This window comes from Balaenoptera physalus, assembly GCF_965194825.1.
Source record: "Balaenoptera physalus genome assembly, chromosome: 6".
In the NCBI taxonomy this organism is placed as follows: Eukaryota; Metazoa; Chordata; class Mammalia; order Artiodactyla; family Balaenopteridae; genus Balaenoptera; species Balaenoptera physalus.
Window position 1 is genome coordinate 101,120,602 of NC_138885.1, and position 17,656 is coordinate 101,138,257.

A 17,656-nucleotide genomic window follows, 5' to 3' on the forward strand; every position below is an offset into this window, starting at 1 on the left:
TGTTGTTCATCACTGTTTGTTTGCTCTTTAGTTCTTCTAGGCCCCTGTTAAACGTTTCTTGTATTTTCTCCATTCTATTTCCAAGACTTTGGATCATGTTTACTGTCATTACTCTGAATTCTTTTTCAGGTAGACTGCCTATTTCCTCTTCATTTGTTAGGTCTGGTGGGGTTTTTTCTTGCTCCTTCATATGCTGTGTGTTTCTCTGTCTTCTCATTTTTTTTTAACTTACTGGTTTTGGGGTCTCCTTTTCACAGCCTGCAGGTTGATAGTTCCTGTTGTTTTTGATGCCTGCCCCCAGATGCTAAGGTTGGTTCAGTGGGTTGTGTAGGCTTCCTGGTGTAGGGGACTAGTGCCTGTGTTCTGGTGAATGAGGCGGGATCTTGTGTTTCTCGTGGGCAGGTCTGCGTCTGGTGGTGTGTTTTGTGGTGTCTTTGACCTTATTATGATTTTAGGCAGCCTCTCTTCTAATGGTTTAGGTTGCGTTCCTGTCTTGCTAGTTGTTTGGCATAGGGTGTCCAGCACTGTAGCTTGCAGTCATTGAGTGGAGCTGGTTCTTAGCATTGAGATGGAGATCTTTGGGAGAACTGTCGCCGTTTGATATTATGTGGAGCTGGGACATCTCTTGTGGACCAATGCCCTGAACTCGGCTCTCCCACCTCAGAGGCAGAGTCCTGACACCCAGCCGGAGCACCAAGACCCAGTCATCCACACGGCTCAGAAGAAAAGGGAGAAAAAATGAAAGAAAGGAAGAAAAAACCCAACAAAATAAAGTTATTAAAATAAAAAATAAAAAATAATTATTAAAAATAAAAATATTTAAAAGTAATAAAAAAAGGAAAAAAAGAAAGAAAGAAGAGTGCAACCAAACCAAAACACAAATCTACCAATAATAACAAGCATTAAATCTATATTAAAAACAAAAACAAAAACAGACAGACAGAACCCTAGGACAAATGGTAAAAGCAAAGCTATATGGACAAAATCACACAAAGAAGCATACACATACACACTCACAAAAAGAGACAAAGGAAAAAAATATATATATCGTTGCTCCCAAAGTCCACTGTCTCAGTTTCGGGATGATTCGTTGTCTATTCAGGTATTCCAGAGATGCAGGGTACATCAAGTTGATTGTGGATATTTAATCCGCTGCTCCTGAGGCTGCTGGGAGTGATTTCCCTTCCTCTTTGTTCCCACAGCTCCTGGGGTTCAGCTTTGGATTTGGCCCCGCCTCTGCGTGTAGGTCACCTGAGGGCGTCTGTTCTTGCTCAGACAGTACAGGGTTAAAATAGCAGCTGATTAGGGGGCTCTGGCTTACTCAGGCCGGGGGGAGGGAGGGGTACAGAATGCAGGGTGAGCCTGTGCAGGCAGAGGCTGGCGTGACGTTGCATCAGCCTGAGGCGTGCCGTGTGTTCTCCCGGGGAAGTTGTCCCTGTATCATGGGACCCTGGCAGTGGTGGGCTGCGCAGGCTCCCGGGAGGGGAGGTGTGGATAGTGACCTGTGCTTGCACACAGGCTTCTTGGTGGCTGCAGCAGCAGCCTTAGCATCTCATGCCCATCTCTGGTGTCTGTGCTGATAGCCACGGCTCGCGCCCGTCTCTGGAGCTCCTTTAAGTGACATTCTTAATCCCCTCTCCTCACGCACCAGGAAACAAAGAGGCAAGAAAAAGTCTCTTGTCTCTTCGGCAGTTCCAGACTTTTTCCCGGACTCCTTTGCGGCTAGCTGTGGTGCACTGGCCCCCTTCAGGCTGTGTTCACGCAGCCAACCCCAGTCCTCTCCCTGCAATCTGACCTCCGAAGCCCGAGCCTCAGCTCCCAGCCCCCACCTGCCCCGGCGGGTGAGCAGACAAGCCTCTTGGGCTGGTGAGTGCTGGTGGGCACTGATCCTCTGTGTGGGAATCTTTCTGCCTTGCCCTCTGCACCCCTGTTGCTGCGCTCTCCTCCGTGGCCCCGAAGCTTCCCCCCTCTGCCACCTGCCGTCTGCGCCCGCGAAGGGGCTTCCTAGTGTGTGGAAACCTTTCCTCCTTCACAGCTCCCTCCCACCGGTGCAGGTCCCGTCCCTATTCTTTTGTCTCTGTTTTTTCTTTTTTCTTTTGCCCTACCCAGGTACGTGGGGAGTTTCTTGCCTTTTGGGAGCTCTGAGGTCTTCTGCCAGCGTTCAGTAGGTGTTCTGTAGGAGTTGTTCCACATGTAGATGTATTTCTGATGTATTTGTGGGGAGGAAGGTGATCTCCATGTCTTACTCTTCCGCCATCTTGTATGTCTCCCCCCCCAATGTTTTTAATATTAACAACCTCATTATTTCTGTCAGTCATGACCAATGTATACTTATTCTCAATTAAAAATGTATTTTTTACAGTATAAAAAGCATTCTAAATGCTCAATCGTCTAAAAACATTTACAATGAAGACAACTTTGAAATGAGATATTTTAAAATTATTTATATTCCTCTAAAATAGTTAGTAAGCCGTTGAATGGTTTTCTTTGTTGAAACCCTAGCTTTTCATTTGAAAATAATGACTTGTATTGTTATATCCCAAGCTACCGCTTACTCTCTTGGGATTATATTTAGCATCATTAGAGACTGCATTAAGCTGATCTAGGTCCCTAAATTAATCTTTGTATAAAATCTGAGACTTGAAAGAAAAAGAAGAAGCTGAGGCAACAGGTGAAGATGATCTCAATAGTCCTTGTGTGCAGTCTACTCCATTAGAATGCAAAAGCCTTCCTCAGATTCATCTCCTTTGTTTCCCAGATTTTTTTTTTTTCTATTAGCAGGCTATCCTAATGACAAATAAATCATTATTAAATTGTTCACACTGGCTACAGAGTTTCCTAACCACTTTGAAAACCTCACCATGGGTAGCTGTGGGGACAAATGTGTTACATTTTCAAGTGCACATGCTGGAGCCTGTAGTGTTTGCTGAGGTTAAAAAAACAGTGTTGAGACACATCACGGAATAACTTACATTGAGTTATTATTTCATTATGCTACCTGTTAATAATTTGAAAAAATTCAAATTACTTTCCCCAGTTGCTTTCTCTTACTTTCATTGCCATAAAAAATCAAATTTATTATGAGACAAAGGGACATTTCTGTCTTGGATTTTCAGCTACTAAATGTCCTAAGGTCGGAGACCACCTCTTTCAGATTTTGGGTTCAGCATTCTACCCACCAGTGGGTACAGAGTAAATAAGGAATGATAATTATACTAATTCATATCTGTTTAATCAGGCAGGCATGGTATACGATTCAGTATTTAAGCACTTAGGCAGTGATTACCCATAATAATAGTCGTGTATGATTCTTTTAATTCCCAAGTTTCATATGCCATCTTGGCTAACTGTTTACAACCATCATCATCTCCTTTCTTCTCCTCATCAACATCAACTGACTTTTATTGTGTGTGTTCTTTACAAAGCACCCTCAGCTATTTTAGAGAAAGACAGAATCTTTAGACTTATTTTTCCATATTTATTTGCACTTATCACATCTCTGCTTTCACAGAAGCCTAGCTGCAAAAATAATTTCATTTCCCTTTGCCTGATTGCTCAATTATTTTCTCTTTTTCCTAAATTAGTTTGATTTAATGTCATATCAGCACTTTGAATGGCAAGCCTCAATAATGTAAATCAAGCATATTCACTGCAGAACGCTATTCCTAGTACCTCACTGATTTTCCGACACATTGTGCCTTCTGGAGCATAAAGGAGGATGGAGACTAGGCTTGAGACTTCAGTGCAGACCAGGATTTAGGCCAGGGTGCTTTGCCAAATAGCCACATTAATGCTAGTGCCTTTCCTTACTCTTCGATGTCTTTTGTCACCAATTTCCAGGCCTTTGCTATGACCAACCAGATTCTGGTGGAGAGGTCAGTGACGGGTTGGAAAGAAATAGAATATGAAGTGGTCCGAGATGCTGATGACAACTGTGTCACTGTCTGTAGCATGGAAAATGTTGATGCCATGGGCGTTCATACAGGTAGGCAAGGAATCTTCAAGCATTATGGTAATGGCTTCAGCTCACATCTCTGATGGCTCATAGCAGTCTTTATTAAGTTCTTTTCTTTAAATTACTATTCTTAGCATACACATTAGTGATAAAATTTTACACATGTATAGTATTTTACAGCATTGAAACTACTCTCATATTTAATTTGATCTTCACAAAAACCCTCTGAAGTAGGGCAGATATTATTATCCTGATTTCATTTGAGGAAGGGGTAAAATATAAGCAATACAGTGAAGGTAAAATCTGTAAGACTTGGTGTTGAGAAGTAAGGCAGGAGGTTAAGAAGGCTTGAAGCAGACTGGGTGTTAGTCACCAAGTGAATGAGAAGATAGCCACAATAAATAGAAATAGGTGAAATAAATAGGTTTCTCAGGAAGGGAAACTAGTTAGACTAGAGGGTAAAGATGATGACTTAGGATTTAGAAATGCTAAAGTTTAAGAGTGGGCAGAAATCTCAAGAAGAGGAGAATGTAGAGCTGGAATTCAGGAAAGAGGATAGAAATAAAGAAGTTGATGCAAGGTCATTGGAAGTCTTGGTATAAAGAAAATAGCGGAAGCTGGAAGCATAGACTAAATATTCAAGGGCATAGGTGTAGAAGGAAAGAGAATAGGGTCAAGGACCAAATCCTGGGAAACATTTAGATTTATAGGGCAGAAGAAAAAGGAAGGATTGGTGTTGAAGAAAAAGAAGGGAATCATAGTTACCATATAAGCCAATGCACAAAAATATTTTATAAAAGAGCTTTGGTTTTGACTATAGCAAATACTATGAAAGGTCAAGAATGAAGATTTAATGTTGCTTTTGGATGTTCAAGAGGACAGTTTCAATGCAAAGTTGGTTATGTGAGCCGTATGGAAAGGAATTATATGACTATGAGTGATAAGAAGAACTGGTAAATTTTCAAAAGGTTTAGTCATGTAAGGATTGAGAGAGATGGTTCTTATAACCATCTGGCAGTTCAGAGAGGGTCTTCTTGAGCCTGTAGCGATCTGAGCTTGTTTGTAGGCAGAAGGGATGGTGACTAAGGACTAAGAGATTGAAGATACAGGGGGCTATAATTGGAGAGAAGTGAGAAAATGGGAAGGGATGAGATTTAGAAAATTGATGGCTGAGAGCCAGTCTGGGTGAAGAGGAGCTGATATTTTATGGAAGGAAAAACTTGAGAGATAATTTTTGAGACAGAGAAGGGAAATTGAAGGAGTTAATGTCAATGCAGTAAGTAGATGACTAAGCCTTGATAGCTTCATTATCTTGGGAAAGCTTAGAGTGATTTCCGTAAATATGTCAGAGTAATACAGGTAAAACAATCAGAGGGAATGTGCCTTGTATGTATTTCCCTAAGATAATTCTTTTCCCAGCAAACCCTCAGCCTATTCTGTCTTGTGTCACGCAAATAGATTGTTAAGTTACTAAAGTTGGTTATTTAGATATGCTACCAAATAACAAGTGTTGCTTGGATGTACAGGTGATTCAGTTGTTGTGGCCCCTGCCCAGACGCTCTCCAATGCGGAGTTTCAGTTGTTGAGACGTGTTTCAATCAATGTCGTTCGCCACTTGGGCATTGTGGGTGAATGCAACATTCAGTTTGCCCTTCATCCTACCTCGATGGAATACTGCATCATTGAAGTGAATGCCAGACTGTCCCGAAGCTCTGCCCTGGCCTCAAAAGCTACTGGGTAAGGCCAGAACGATTGACCATGGGTTTGCAGATTGAACTGGAAAATTGAAAGCTAGTGGAAGACTGTGCTGCATTTGCAAACTATAGTCCCCATTTCTGCATGCTGACTCCCAGTCATGTCCTATGGACATGGTTATTAATGAGCTTGCTGCCAGATTAAGGCAAATGGTATTGCTAGCTGGCTTTGTTTGCTGGCTAATCATAAACTAATCAAGATCTGGGTGGTCAAAGCAGGCTCTGAAAAATCTGCTTCTTAATTGCACTTTGTAGATATTGTTAAAAAGTACAAATTAATCCTTAATTTTAGTCCTTCACTGACTTTTTTAGGTATATAAAAAATTTTGGACAAATAATAGAGTTCACTTGACTCAAGCATGCAATCACATTATTTTATTTTAGCAAAATTTCACAAGACCAAACAACAGTAGGGTTTTTCTATAGGTAAATCTTGCAACTAAATAAATAAATTTGTATCTATTTAACAGTTGCTAGCAAGCATGACTGGAAGGAACACTAATTAATATCTTTTGTTTCTATTAATATCTTTAACATCTGCTCTTTAAATTACATGACATTTAAAAAATATTTACCTCTAAAGCTATTTTTATGTAGCTAGACAGTGCTACATGGAGTGTGGAAGGAGTGATGAGCTAAACAAAGTCAGGAGACCTGAGTTCTCCTTCTGGTCCTTCTACTAATTGTGGGACTTCGGATATATCACTACTGTCTCTGTCAGTTTCTTCACCTCTTAGGAGGGGAAGTTGTACTAAAGGACTCATACGTAATTCTATAGTTCTGTGAATGAATTTTTCAAATACAGTTACCCAAACTGACATTCCAGAAGAGTATGGTCAAGTTTCCAGAGTGTTAGTTGTGTAAGGAGCCCAAAGTTCAAAGATAATTTGGAAACAGAGCAAGGACCCAAACTTTCAAGGACTGCATTTTATGACCTTTACATACTCCGTAGTACCAGCTAACTCCACCGTCTTCCTAGGTGCAGACATGTATATATTTTTATAAAAGAATATTTTTCAGATTCTTATCTTAGTGGAAGTTATACACAAGTGAGTACTTTATTTATCAAGGAAGCTATTGATTTTGGGTTGAAGAGGTGAAGGTTGGGAGTTGTAACACTGCATGTCAGGCATAGAGAGTGAACTCTTTTGTGATCTGTGCCTCTGTACTTTATCATGACTCACTTTATTTTATAAGGAGCTATTAAATTTTCATACAGAACTGAGAATCAGGTGTGTTTTATACCTTGATGTGAAATAATACCAGAATTTCTAAGAAAAACCAATTTATATTTTGAGCTGTTTTTAATACTTATTGCTGAAAGAAAAAAATATGTCTCCTTCTTTATAGCTACCCATTGGCATTCATTGCTGCAAAGATTGCCCTAGGAATTCCACTTCCAGAAATCAAGAACGTTGTATCAGGGAAAACATCAGCCTGCTTTGAACCAAGCCTGGATTACATGGTTACTAAGATTCCTCGCTGGGATCTTGATCGTTTTCATGGCACTTCTAGCCGAATTGGTAGCTCTATGAAAAGTGTAGGAGAGGTGAGTCCTTGATTAATTCCTCTCTTTCATCCTTGTTCTCAGTTATTTTGTCCAACCCTAATGTCATTGAAAGTCTTCAGTTTCCTTGGATACTGGGTTACTGATTGGAGGATACATATGAATTTCATTTCCTCCCTAGTGTTTCCACATAAGTCATTGCTGTTTTAAATCTTAATTTTTCTATCATGCTTCAAGGTGCACAGTAGAATTATAACTCAAATGCCAGGAAAAGTTTTGTTGGTGGTGTTTCTGCCAGATAAACAACTGTTATTTAGTTTACATTTCATGGAAAGATTCCCCTTTCACAATGTGCATGGGGAAATTTGTAGGCCAAGGAATATGAGATAATTTTGTAATGTGTTAATTTAGGGTTTATTATCTGAAAGGTTTTTGTCTTCAGTGAATATTTAACACTTACATTTAGTTCAACTCAAGTTAGCAAACATTTCCTGAGTTCTTACTACATGCAAGGCCCTGGGATGATAAAAACAGTGAATAAGATGTAGATAATTGTGACATTATCTCCAGCTGGTGAGTTCAGAATATATTCACAGAACTAAGTATAATATGAATTAAACTGTGGTAAAAGTTAGAATGCAGTATTTATATGCAGGAGCTGTGAGAATGTAGTAGAATAGGGTCAGGGAAAGCCACAATAGATATTCCACTGAAAAATGGTGAAATCTTCACTTAATGAATATGAATTTTAATAATATAAAGTATTAAAAAGGACAAATTTTGAGCAAACACAGTTATGTATTCCTTTATTATTATGTTTACTTCTCTTTTATTGAATGTACTCCATATACTATTATGTACAGTGTACTTTAATGAAAATTCATGGTGAATTACTTATAGAATTAGTACTTTAGGGCCAACTCTTAAATATAATATTTAAAAATTTTCTTAAATATTCCAAAAATATTTTCTTAATTTGACAGTGCCATAAACTATCTTATATCTGGTACCCTCTCCTATGCTTAGGCTAGCAAATCTATGAATATATTGTGTAACTCTTCAAATACCACTGTGCCTCATAAATTACATATCTGAATTGGACTAATACTTTGTTTATCCCTGCTCTTGAGACTCTTCCCTTATTTCTAATTAAATTTGGAGCAGTGTGAAAAGGTTATCTGTTTGGCTTTAGTGATCTTTGAATATGTAGCTTGTCATGCAATTGACATGAAGGTTTACTAAACTGACATTAATGAGAATTCAGGTCTATTTGAGGCATCACGGAAGTTTACTGAAGGCAGCGTTATGACTGTTATTATTTTAAATTGTAGACCAAAAATGCATGGCAATCTATTATTCCATGGAAAGAATCAAAGACAGTATTTATTCACTGAAAATAACTGGGTAGGCTTCAAGGTTAATTTTAGTTCTCACTTGTAACTTGTCCAAACTAAATCACCACATGGTTTTCCTAATTGATTAGTGTACAATCAGTTGCAAAGATTGTGGGAAGACATGTTGAATTTGTCATGGGGAATTTAGTCTCCTATATTCAAAATCTGAATCTGTCAGTATTTGTTATGATTCTCAAGGTTCTATTAATATTAATGCTTAGCTATAAAGAAAGCCAACCTGTCTTGGATACTGACTGATACCCATTTAGAAATAGTTCTGTTTTTGTGTTAATATATGTCTGGTTTATCTTCGTTTGCTTTTTTATTCTAAAGGACATCTGCATGAAAGCAAGATCTTATTAAGGAAGGGTCTATGTTCTCTGGCCACAGATTCTTTCTTTTAATGCTATGGTCCAGAGCGAGTACAGGTGATTTCCTCATCAGTCTCAGCAAATCAAGCTAAATTCCCTAAGTGGTAAAAGAGTGACCTAATAATGTCAAAGACTCATTACATGAAAACCACGGTAAAAGGGCAAGAAAGAAAAATAATTTAATTTGAGTAGCATTCTTCTGATATATGTCTTGTTCCTAAGTCTTTTCTGAAAAATAGTCAACTTCTAGCTTTGTTACAAATTAAAAATATGCAAGCTCTTTTTAAAAATATGAGTCTTAAATATGTATTACAGGTCATGGCTATTGGTCGCACCTTTGAGGAGACTTTCCAGAAGGCTTTACGGATGTGCCACCCTTCTATAGCTGGTTTTACTTCCCGTCTCCCAATGAACAAAGAGTGGCCATCCAACATTGATCTCAGAAGAGAGCTGGCTGAACCATCCAGCATCCGCATCTATGCCATCGCCAAGGTAATAAGTGACGAGGGGCCCAGAGCTACCTTTTATTTTTCTTTCCCAGAATACAGTCAGCTTGGACTTTAATGTAAAACTGAATCACAAAGTGGTCTTGAATTCAGGAATTTTTGGAAAATCTTTAATTCTCTTTAATAGTATTAAACTGGAGATTTCTATGGACTTCATCAGATTATTCTATAGCTAATGAAAAATTACCCTTTTTTATTTTCACCTTAAGCCTGGACTTAAAGGAAACACTGCAGTTTTAAAGGATGATCACATAGATAAAATGTTCTTCCCTTTTAGTACATATATTATCAATACTCTTAAATGTTTGATAATATTGACTTATGATTTCCCATCACTCTCATTACTTGCTCATCGAAAATGTGTGAAATTATATTTTAGAAAGGAAGATGCGTAAAATGGTATCACTTAGTATGTCCTCCCTAAGACTCTAGAATAATCTTTATTTATTTGATTCTTCTTCTGTGTTTAAACAACAAACTCTAAAGAACTTCCATGATTATAGGCTTTTCTATGTAATTATTTTATTGGTCTTACTTATAGAACAAAAAAGCCCCACATTTCTCACTTCCACCCACTAGTTCCCTTTAATGCAAATTAAATGCCATATTAATCTCCTTTCATGTTTACTATGCTTAGAGTTTTGAAGTTTTAGTTCATCTGATTTTATAAAAGGTGATTTGGGCAGCTGGGATCTGTCTGGTCAGAAATCCTTGAATTGCTTTTTGACATTTAAGGAAGGTTAGGTATTAATCCTCTAACAGTATCAAACCACACTGGAGTTACAAAGTCCTGCTGACCATTTTATGTGTGTGTATGTACATGTGGAATGAGTTGATGAAAATATGAATTTTGTCTTTAAAAAGGGAATCTGTCTTTGTAACTTGTCTTTGTAGCAACAGAAAAATGCTGTTAGTGATTTTGAACTCGGCAACTTTTATGCTCATATATAGAAGGAGGGGAGGGAATGTTTCCTTCATTGCATTTAATGTATATTCTCCTCACCTTTATGGTTTCTAAATGCAGAATATTTCATTTCCATTGAAATTCTGAAGTAGTCTGAGAGATACTAGTATTTTTTGATGGACATTTCTCAAAGTTGACTTTCAAGGGAATAGAGAATTAACATTTTTCCATGGTGGTGGGAGTGATATTAGTAATGAGAGGTCATTCTAGAAAGCCGTTTCACCTTCTTTATTGTTCTTATTTCAGTCTTTTGTTTAAAAAGCAACCTACAACATTCATACGTGTGTATATATGTGTATGTGTGTGTATGTATGTATACATATAATTTTTTTTTCCAGACAAAGGACAGTAAATAGATTTTTTCCTTGAGTCTAGTAATCATACTTCTGCCATTTTGAGGTGGATGAACAAGGGAAGTATTTCCAAGTTCCCAGTGAGGCTGTAAAACTCAAGCATATCTCTCATTCTTTTCTAACAGACTTATAAAGGATGAGAATTCAGGGAAAATGTGTGGAGATTCTTTCTTGCACAGAGTATGAGCAAGAAGTGCAGGGTCTGAGGTATAAATTATTGCCTGCCAGCGTGCTGGCAGAAGGAACTGATTTCTGTTTGTTAGAGGTCATCATTACTGTTCATTTCCACAGCAACCAGGAACTTGGTGATTTTGACAAAGAGTGTTAGGAGTGTGGTGGGCTGAAGGGGAAAAAGAATGAAGGGAGTGAGTAAATCTTTGCTCGCTTTCATAATTCTTAGAAAGGGCAACTTGCTCTGAGGTCTGATTTTTGCAGCAGTCTTATTTCAGGATGACTGGATCATCACCTCTTTTGATTTGGGGAGAATACAGGGCATTATTTTTGATTTGGGGAACGTTAGAGTAACCTCAAACTTGTTTGGGGTCATTACGAACTTCATTACGGCTGTGTGACGTGGCAAAGCTGCAGCTCTTGAAAGACTGGCAGGAACTTGCTTTCTGTTCAGAACTGTGGATGTGATTCTAGTTGTCCCTCCTCACAGTAAAATGACTGCAGATTCTAGGTCCTTCATCAGTCGCAGGGTAATTACTGTGTGCGATCGTGTGAAAATGTCCTTTCGTCTATCAAAAGTGTCACTACCTTAAGGTTCTATTCCCCTCACAGTGTTGATGGCCAAACAGCCAATTGTCCCTTTAATCCCTTGGCAAATAAGGCATAATATTAAGTCCTTGGGAACCTGGCTATAGTTATAGGGAGAATTAAACAAAAAAACATAAATAGACTTATGAAACGAATATGTCTTTCAGTATTCACATTAGATGTCATTTTATTCTAGTCAATAGAATTATGAGCTATATTGTTTCTCAACATGTATGATCATGGTCTCTCTGATACCAGAAATAAGTAAAAGTTTTAGGAAAATTAAGCTCCCTTGGTGGAAATATAACAGCAGTTATTAGTTACATATATTTTCTAATGGGATTTAAAAATATAGTGTGCCATAATAAAATATGTTGTTTTGAAATATTTGATTATCATTTTTCATTGAGTATAAATATGTATCTAAACATAGAAAAGAGTAAGAGTAGGCATCTTTTGAATATGAAGGTTTTGGTTTTGAGAGTTTATCTCTTCTTTCAGCTGCCTTTTGTACTCAGCTTAATGACCCATAGCTGTAATTTTACTTTTGAGAAATTGCTAAACTAAGCTTGAGGAAAAAGCTGAGCTGCCTATCAGCACAGAAGTTATTACTACATTGTTTTGGAATATATTAGGATTTTGTAAAATGCCTGTCTTAGCACAAAAGTCACAGTAACTGATTCAAAATAATTTTTTGTTTGAAGTCTTCTGTGAGGAAATATTTGAGAGAAATAACACCAAGCCAAATGTGATCCATAAACTCTCAATGACTGGTTTGTGTGAATATGGAATGAAGTGATAAAAATATGCTAAATATGCTAAAGGGTAATTATCCAAAATACAAGTTAAATGATCATTATATCGATTCTACATTTTCTTACCAATTTGGCGTAACTATAGTTTCAAGAGATTCTCTTTAATGCCAAAAAGATATACCAGATTTAGAATATAATTGGTAACACAGTCATATAAAAAGCAGGAAAGCAGAGCCTGTTACAGGGATTTTTCTGAGCACACACTACTCTGATTAACTCAGAGTACCTCCTGTGCATGCCATTTAAGGATATAGTTGGCAGTATCTGTAGGTTTATTGGGAGGAACGTCAATGACGTGATATCAGTTTTATTCTCAGTCTATAGCCTCAGGCTCTCTTAACATGGAGAGGAATGGCTGCTATGTCTTCAACCAAATAAGACCTTTATAAGATGTTTGCCAAAGAAAGCATCTATTCTCCTTTTGGCAGGCCTTGGAAGACAATGTGTCCCTGGATGAGATTATGAAGCTCACATCCATTGACAAGTGGTTTTTGTATAAGATGCGTGACATTTTAAACATGGAAAAGACACTAAAAGGGCTCAACAGGTAAGGCACTAGTGCTCTGATTCACTCCAGGTATCTTCTGTGCAGTTTTGTCTTCCTGTTACCCTTACACATTTGGCCAAAATTCTGCTTCAATGAAGTAAATAGTGCCAATGCTGCAAAGCAATGGGCATAACCAGAAGAAATGGCAGTTTTTAGACGTTTGCCTTTTTAAAGGCATCTATTAATAATTTTAATTGTCTTCTACCCCTGCCCTACCCTTGACGTGAAACATACTGATGTTTTTATTAGGTCTTCTGAATTTACAAAAATTGGTGTACCTTTATGGATTGATGTGCTATTTAATTACCAGACATTACCTAGATTTAAATTTTATTAATCAATAATGAAATGAATAGTATTTCTGTTTTCTGTACATTTTCCAAGTTCTGAAGTCTATTTTTCTCTTTTAATATCAACCTATGTATTGCTGTGTATTGATGAGCAAACATATTCCTCTTGCATTCTGCTGGTATTTTTAACATTGGGACATCCAGTTCAGCATACAAATCAGCCACGTTCAAATTTTTGTTAATAGACTCTTTACCTCTCACTAATTTGCATTTTTATCTCCTTTATGGCCAATTATTTTAAAAATTTTATTTCATGTTCAGAATATTCCGATAATGTCAGTGTTTTATTTATTTATTTATTTATGGCTGTGTTGGGTCTTCGTTTCTGTGTGAGGGCTTTCTCTGGTTGCGGCAAGCGGGGGCCACTCTTCATCGCGGTGCGCGGGCCTCTCACTACTGCGGCCTCTCTTGTTGCGGAGCACAGGCTCCAGACGCGCAGGCTCAGTAGTTGTGGCTCACGGGCCTAGTTGCTCCGCGGCATGTGGGATCTTCCCAGACCAGGGCTCGAACCCGTGTCCCCTGCATTGGCAGGCAGATAGATTCTCAACCACTGTGCCACCAGGGAAGCCCAATGTCAGTGTTTTAAAATCTACTTTTTTCTATTTCCTGAGAAGATCGTTTGTTGAGGCAGCTCAGGCATATGAAGTCACAGATAGGTTTTAACTTGGATCTGTGATAACAGGAACATGTATTACCAGTTTAAGAAAGACAATGTAATTCTCCTTAGCTTCTCCCCCTTAAGAGGGCTTTGAAATACACTACTACTGGAAAGAAATCTCACCTACAAGCCTAGGCCCATGTTTAGAGAGGGAAAAATTTTGTTTGCAGAAATTATTCTCAAATGATTTTAGTAAATGTAGAAAAATTAATTGCTTAAAATGTTGAAAACAGTGGAAGCTCTCAAAGCCTGGACTTCTCGACTGTTTAGAAACTGCAACATATAATTGGGTTACTAGGTTTACCTAATCAAAATGTACACAAACTGGGCAATAAAAATGTACACAAACTGGGCACTTGCTTTTCTTTTTGAGCTGAAGGAGGTTCTTTTTCATCTGTTCAACAATCACCCACAACAAATGCTGGTTTTGAAAATGGGGGACTCCAATCTGCCAAAAATGAAACTAGCTGTAGTTGCTTGTAAGTCATCCTTTGTAGTGATCATATAAAATGAACAGTAGATAGAAGTTAAGAATTGAGCCTATACATTCATCTTAGAATTTTGCTGACTTGAGGTTTCCTTTCTTGGTTTATGATGCCAGCAGAACTTCTATGTTGAATTATAGTCTGTTCCACTGTTTTCAGTTTCAGACAACTGATTTCAAATGCCTGTGAAACCATTCCAATTAAACCACATGAGGGTGCTAGAAACTTACAGTATGCCATCCGTAGCAGTGGAAGAGTTCTGGGGTGAAAAACAGCAGATGTTATTGTGATTTAAATTTCCACTTGATATACATTCTGATTTTTGGACAAATTCAATGTTATAATTGAATAGTTTTTGTTACAAACAGAAGGCAGGTTGAAATTCTAACTAAGCAGAAATAAGTGTATATTGATAGTGAAAAAGCTGTTTGGAGGATTATTAGAACGACTCACAGTCGTAGATCACTTACAACGTCGTTCTGACTTCAACATTCTATTGCATTTTTTGCTGTTAATTTGACATTTTAAAATAAAGTCTCCATTTTCTGGCATAAGTATAATTGTAAATAGAGATTTTTCTATTGTTCATAATCATCTACAATAAAAATGTTTTATATACAACTTAATAATTTAAAAGATTCTAAAACATAATACTTACAATTGTCTCTTGCTTCAAGACCTCAACAGAGGATCCATGGTGTTAGTAAACCTAAACTCTGAACTTATTATTATCTGATGGTCACTTTACGTCCTTTTTTTTTGAGTGTCTTAGATGCACACATAGCAATTCAATAATGACGGTTATTTAGAGGTGCTGGATAAATAGAATAAGAATAGGATGGCTACTGAAGCTACCTGTCTCAGTCATTCTGTGGCACATTGGGATCTGAAGTTGAAAGGATATTACAACTGATGGTGGGTGAGTGCAGGACTTACATTTTTGTTTGTTTGTTTGTTTGTTTTTGCCCTATTTTGATTATCTTCCTGATTAGCCTGGATTATGACATCTTCTGCTTTTTTTTCAGCCTCTAAATATCCAGAGAGGCTTGGTCATCAAGGCAGATACTGCTCCAACAGTAATAGCTATCTAATAACAGTTAGCATTATATGGCTGAGTTATATATTGGAGGAAGGTTAAGGTCAGCTGGTTCTTTTTTAAGCTATGATTTGTTTCAAAATTTCAACTGCTCCCATGTTCGAAAGGCTGACTTTAGATGTAGACCCAGGAAGTAGCTATTTATTGGGTCTGATTTGGGCCGACCCCCAAATCCTCTTGCCTGAGCATGTCTCTGGTACCAATGTGCCCAGGTCCCTTTGCAATTTTCCTATAAGTCCCTGGGAAAATGGGCAATGGGGATCTTAATTAGGAGAGAGGAGAAACTTAAAGAGAGGATAAAATGTAGAATGCTAGACGTGGGTGAAGTTTCACCTGGTTCCTTCCTGTGCACTGGGTGGGTGGGTGGGTGCACAGTATTACCCACTGCAGGGTGGGTAGGTGGGTGCACAGTATTACCCACTGCAGGGTGGGTAGGTGGGTGCACAGTATTACCCACTGCAGGGCGGGTAGGTGGGTGCACAGTATTACCCACTGCAGGGCGGGTAGGTGGGTGCACAGTATTACCCACTGCAGGGTGGGTAGGTGGGTGCACAGTGTTACCCACTGCAGGGTGGGTAGGTGGGTGCACAGTATTAGGTGGGTGCACAATATTACCCACTGCAGGGTGGGTAGGTGGGTGCACAGTATTACCCACTGCAGGGTGGGTAGGTGGGTGCACAGTATTACCCACTGCAGGGTGGGTAGGTGGGTGCACAGTATTACCCACTGCAGGGTGGGTAGGTGGGTGCACAGTATTAGGTGGGTGCACAGTATTACTCACTGCAGAACCATGGGCACATCACCTCCCTCGCTTCTCCAACCTCACATGCTTCCTGCTAATGTCTCCTCTATAGTTTTGTTGTGGAGCTTAAATGATATAAATGCAAAGGACCCTTGGCACATGATGAGTGTCCAAGAAAGTTTTCTCTTATTCCCCCTGAAAATGAAAATGCTACTTGTTATACTGAACAGTATTTTGTGATTTTAGATATACGCATTTTAAGACTCATTTTCAGAGTCACGATTTGCATTTGCATATATATTTTGCAATGTATCATTTCTTAATTTTCTTTATGATGCATTGTCACTTATTTTAACACCAGACCTATTTTTTTTAAATAAGGAAGCAATGATAGCTAGTGATACAAATGCCATTCTTATCAAAAGATCAATAGCACTCCGTTATAACAATGAACAAAAATTCCCACTTTACAGTTGTTAATCATGCTAAAATTCTTCTAAAATGCAATAAATACATTCACTAGCAGAAGATGAGAATAGCACTTAGAGTGATGGCAGTCTGTTACTTGTATTTATATATAATCACCTGAAATGAAGTCCAGAATTTGACTTCCAAATGGAATATACCCACGTATTAAGTATATATGTGAATGTCCACAGACTGGAGTAGAGAAAAAAAACAATGATTGTAACAAGGTTAGCATTATGGAAATAACGGATGAGTTTTACATGTCTATGAGAAAGTAGAAATTACAGTTTTCTTACTTCCTTGAAAGGTGGAGATAAACATGTATCATGTTGAGGATGAAGTATGAAATCCCAGTCTTCTTCAGGGTGACGGGCCAAGTTAGACAGGTGTTAGAATCATCAACTCAGTATCCCTCAGCATTCCAGCTCTGAGTGCTTGCTTCCATCAGAACTCAGTTTGTTGTCTTCAATACATGATCACAGCAATGGCAACCCTCTGGAAACTTCCAGAGCAATATCCATTCTTACCAACTTAGGTGTTAATCATTATTCAGACAGCTTCAGCAAAAAATTTCTCTTCTATACTTCAGTTCACTGACTTTCTCTTTTTCTTCTTAAACTGTTTATTGCCTCCCAAGGGCATTCTAGGAAAGTTGACTGTCCTAGGCAGTTCCCCAAATTTATAAGCTAGTGTAGTGGAATGAATCGATCTAGAGTGATAACATATTTCACATTGGATTTCTTTAGGTTTTGAAAAGTTTCTCTTTACTCAATGTGATGTGAGTTGTATCATGGAGGATTCCAATGCCTATTATGCATATGCATTGGGATTCATATGTTTGATCTGTTAACTTCACATTACCAGATCACTTTGCAAGTAGTTTAAGAAAAATTGAGCTTGTCAGAATTTTCAGTGTAGTTGCAACATTTTCA

The 17,656-nt window shown here is 38.1% G+C and overlaps 1 protein-coding gene and 1 long non-coding RNA gene across 2 annotated transcripts in view; both read left to right on the plus strand.

Moving 5' to 3' along the window:
• LOC309663438 overlaps window positions 1–17,656 on the plus strand; it is a 237,947-nt gene that overhangs the window by 90,255 nt on the left and 130,036 nt on the right. The window lies entirely within an intron of this gene.
• CPS1 (carbamoyl-phosphate synthase 1) overlaps window positions 1–17,656 on the plus strand; it is a 141,542-nt gene that overhangs the window by 58,003 nt on the left and 65,883 nt on the right. The window contains exons 17-21 of the mRNA XM_082466953.1: window positions 3,841–3,985; window positions 5,482–5,692; window positions 7,060–7,258; window positions 9,297–9,473; window positions 12,807–12,925. Of these exons, the coding sequence (XP_082323079.1) occupies window positions 3,841–3,985; window positions 5,482–5,692; window positions 7,060–7,258; window positions 9,297–9,473; window positions 12,807–12,925 (851 nt within the window). The remainder of the gene's footprint in view (window positions 1–3,840; window positions 3,986–5,481; window positions 5,693–7,059; window positions 7,259–9,296; window positions 9,474–12,806; window positions 12,926–17,656) is intronic.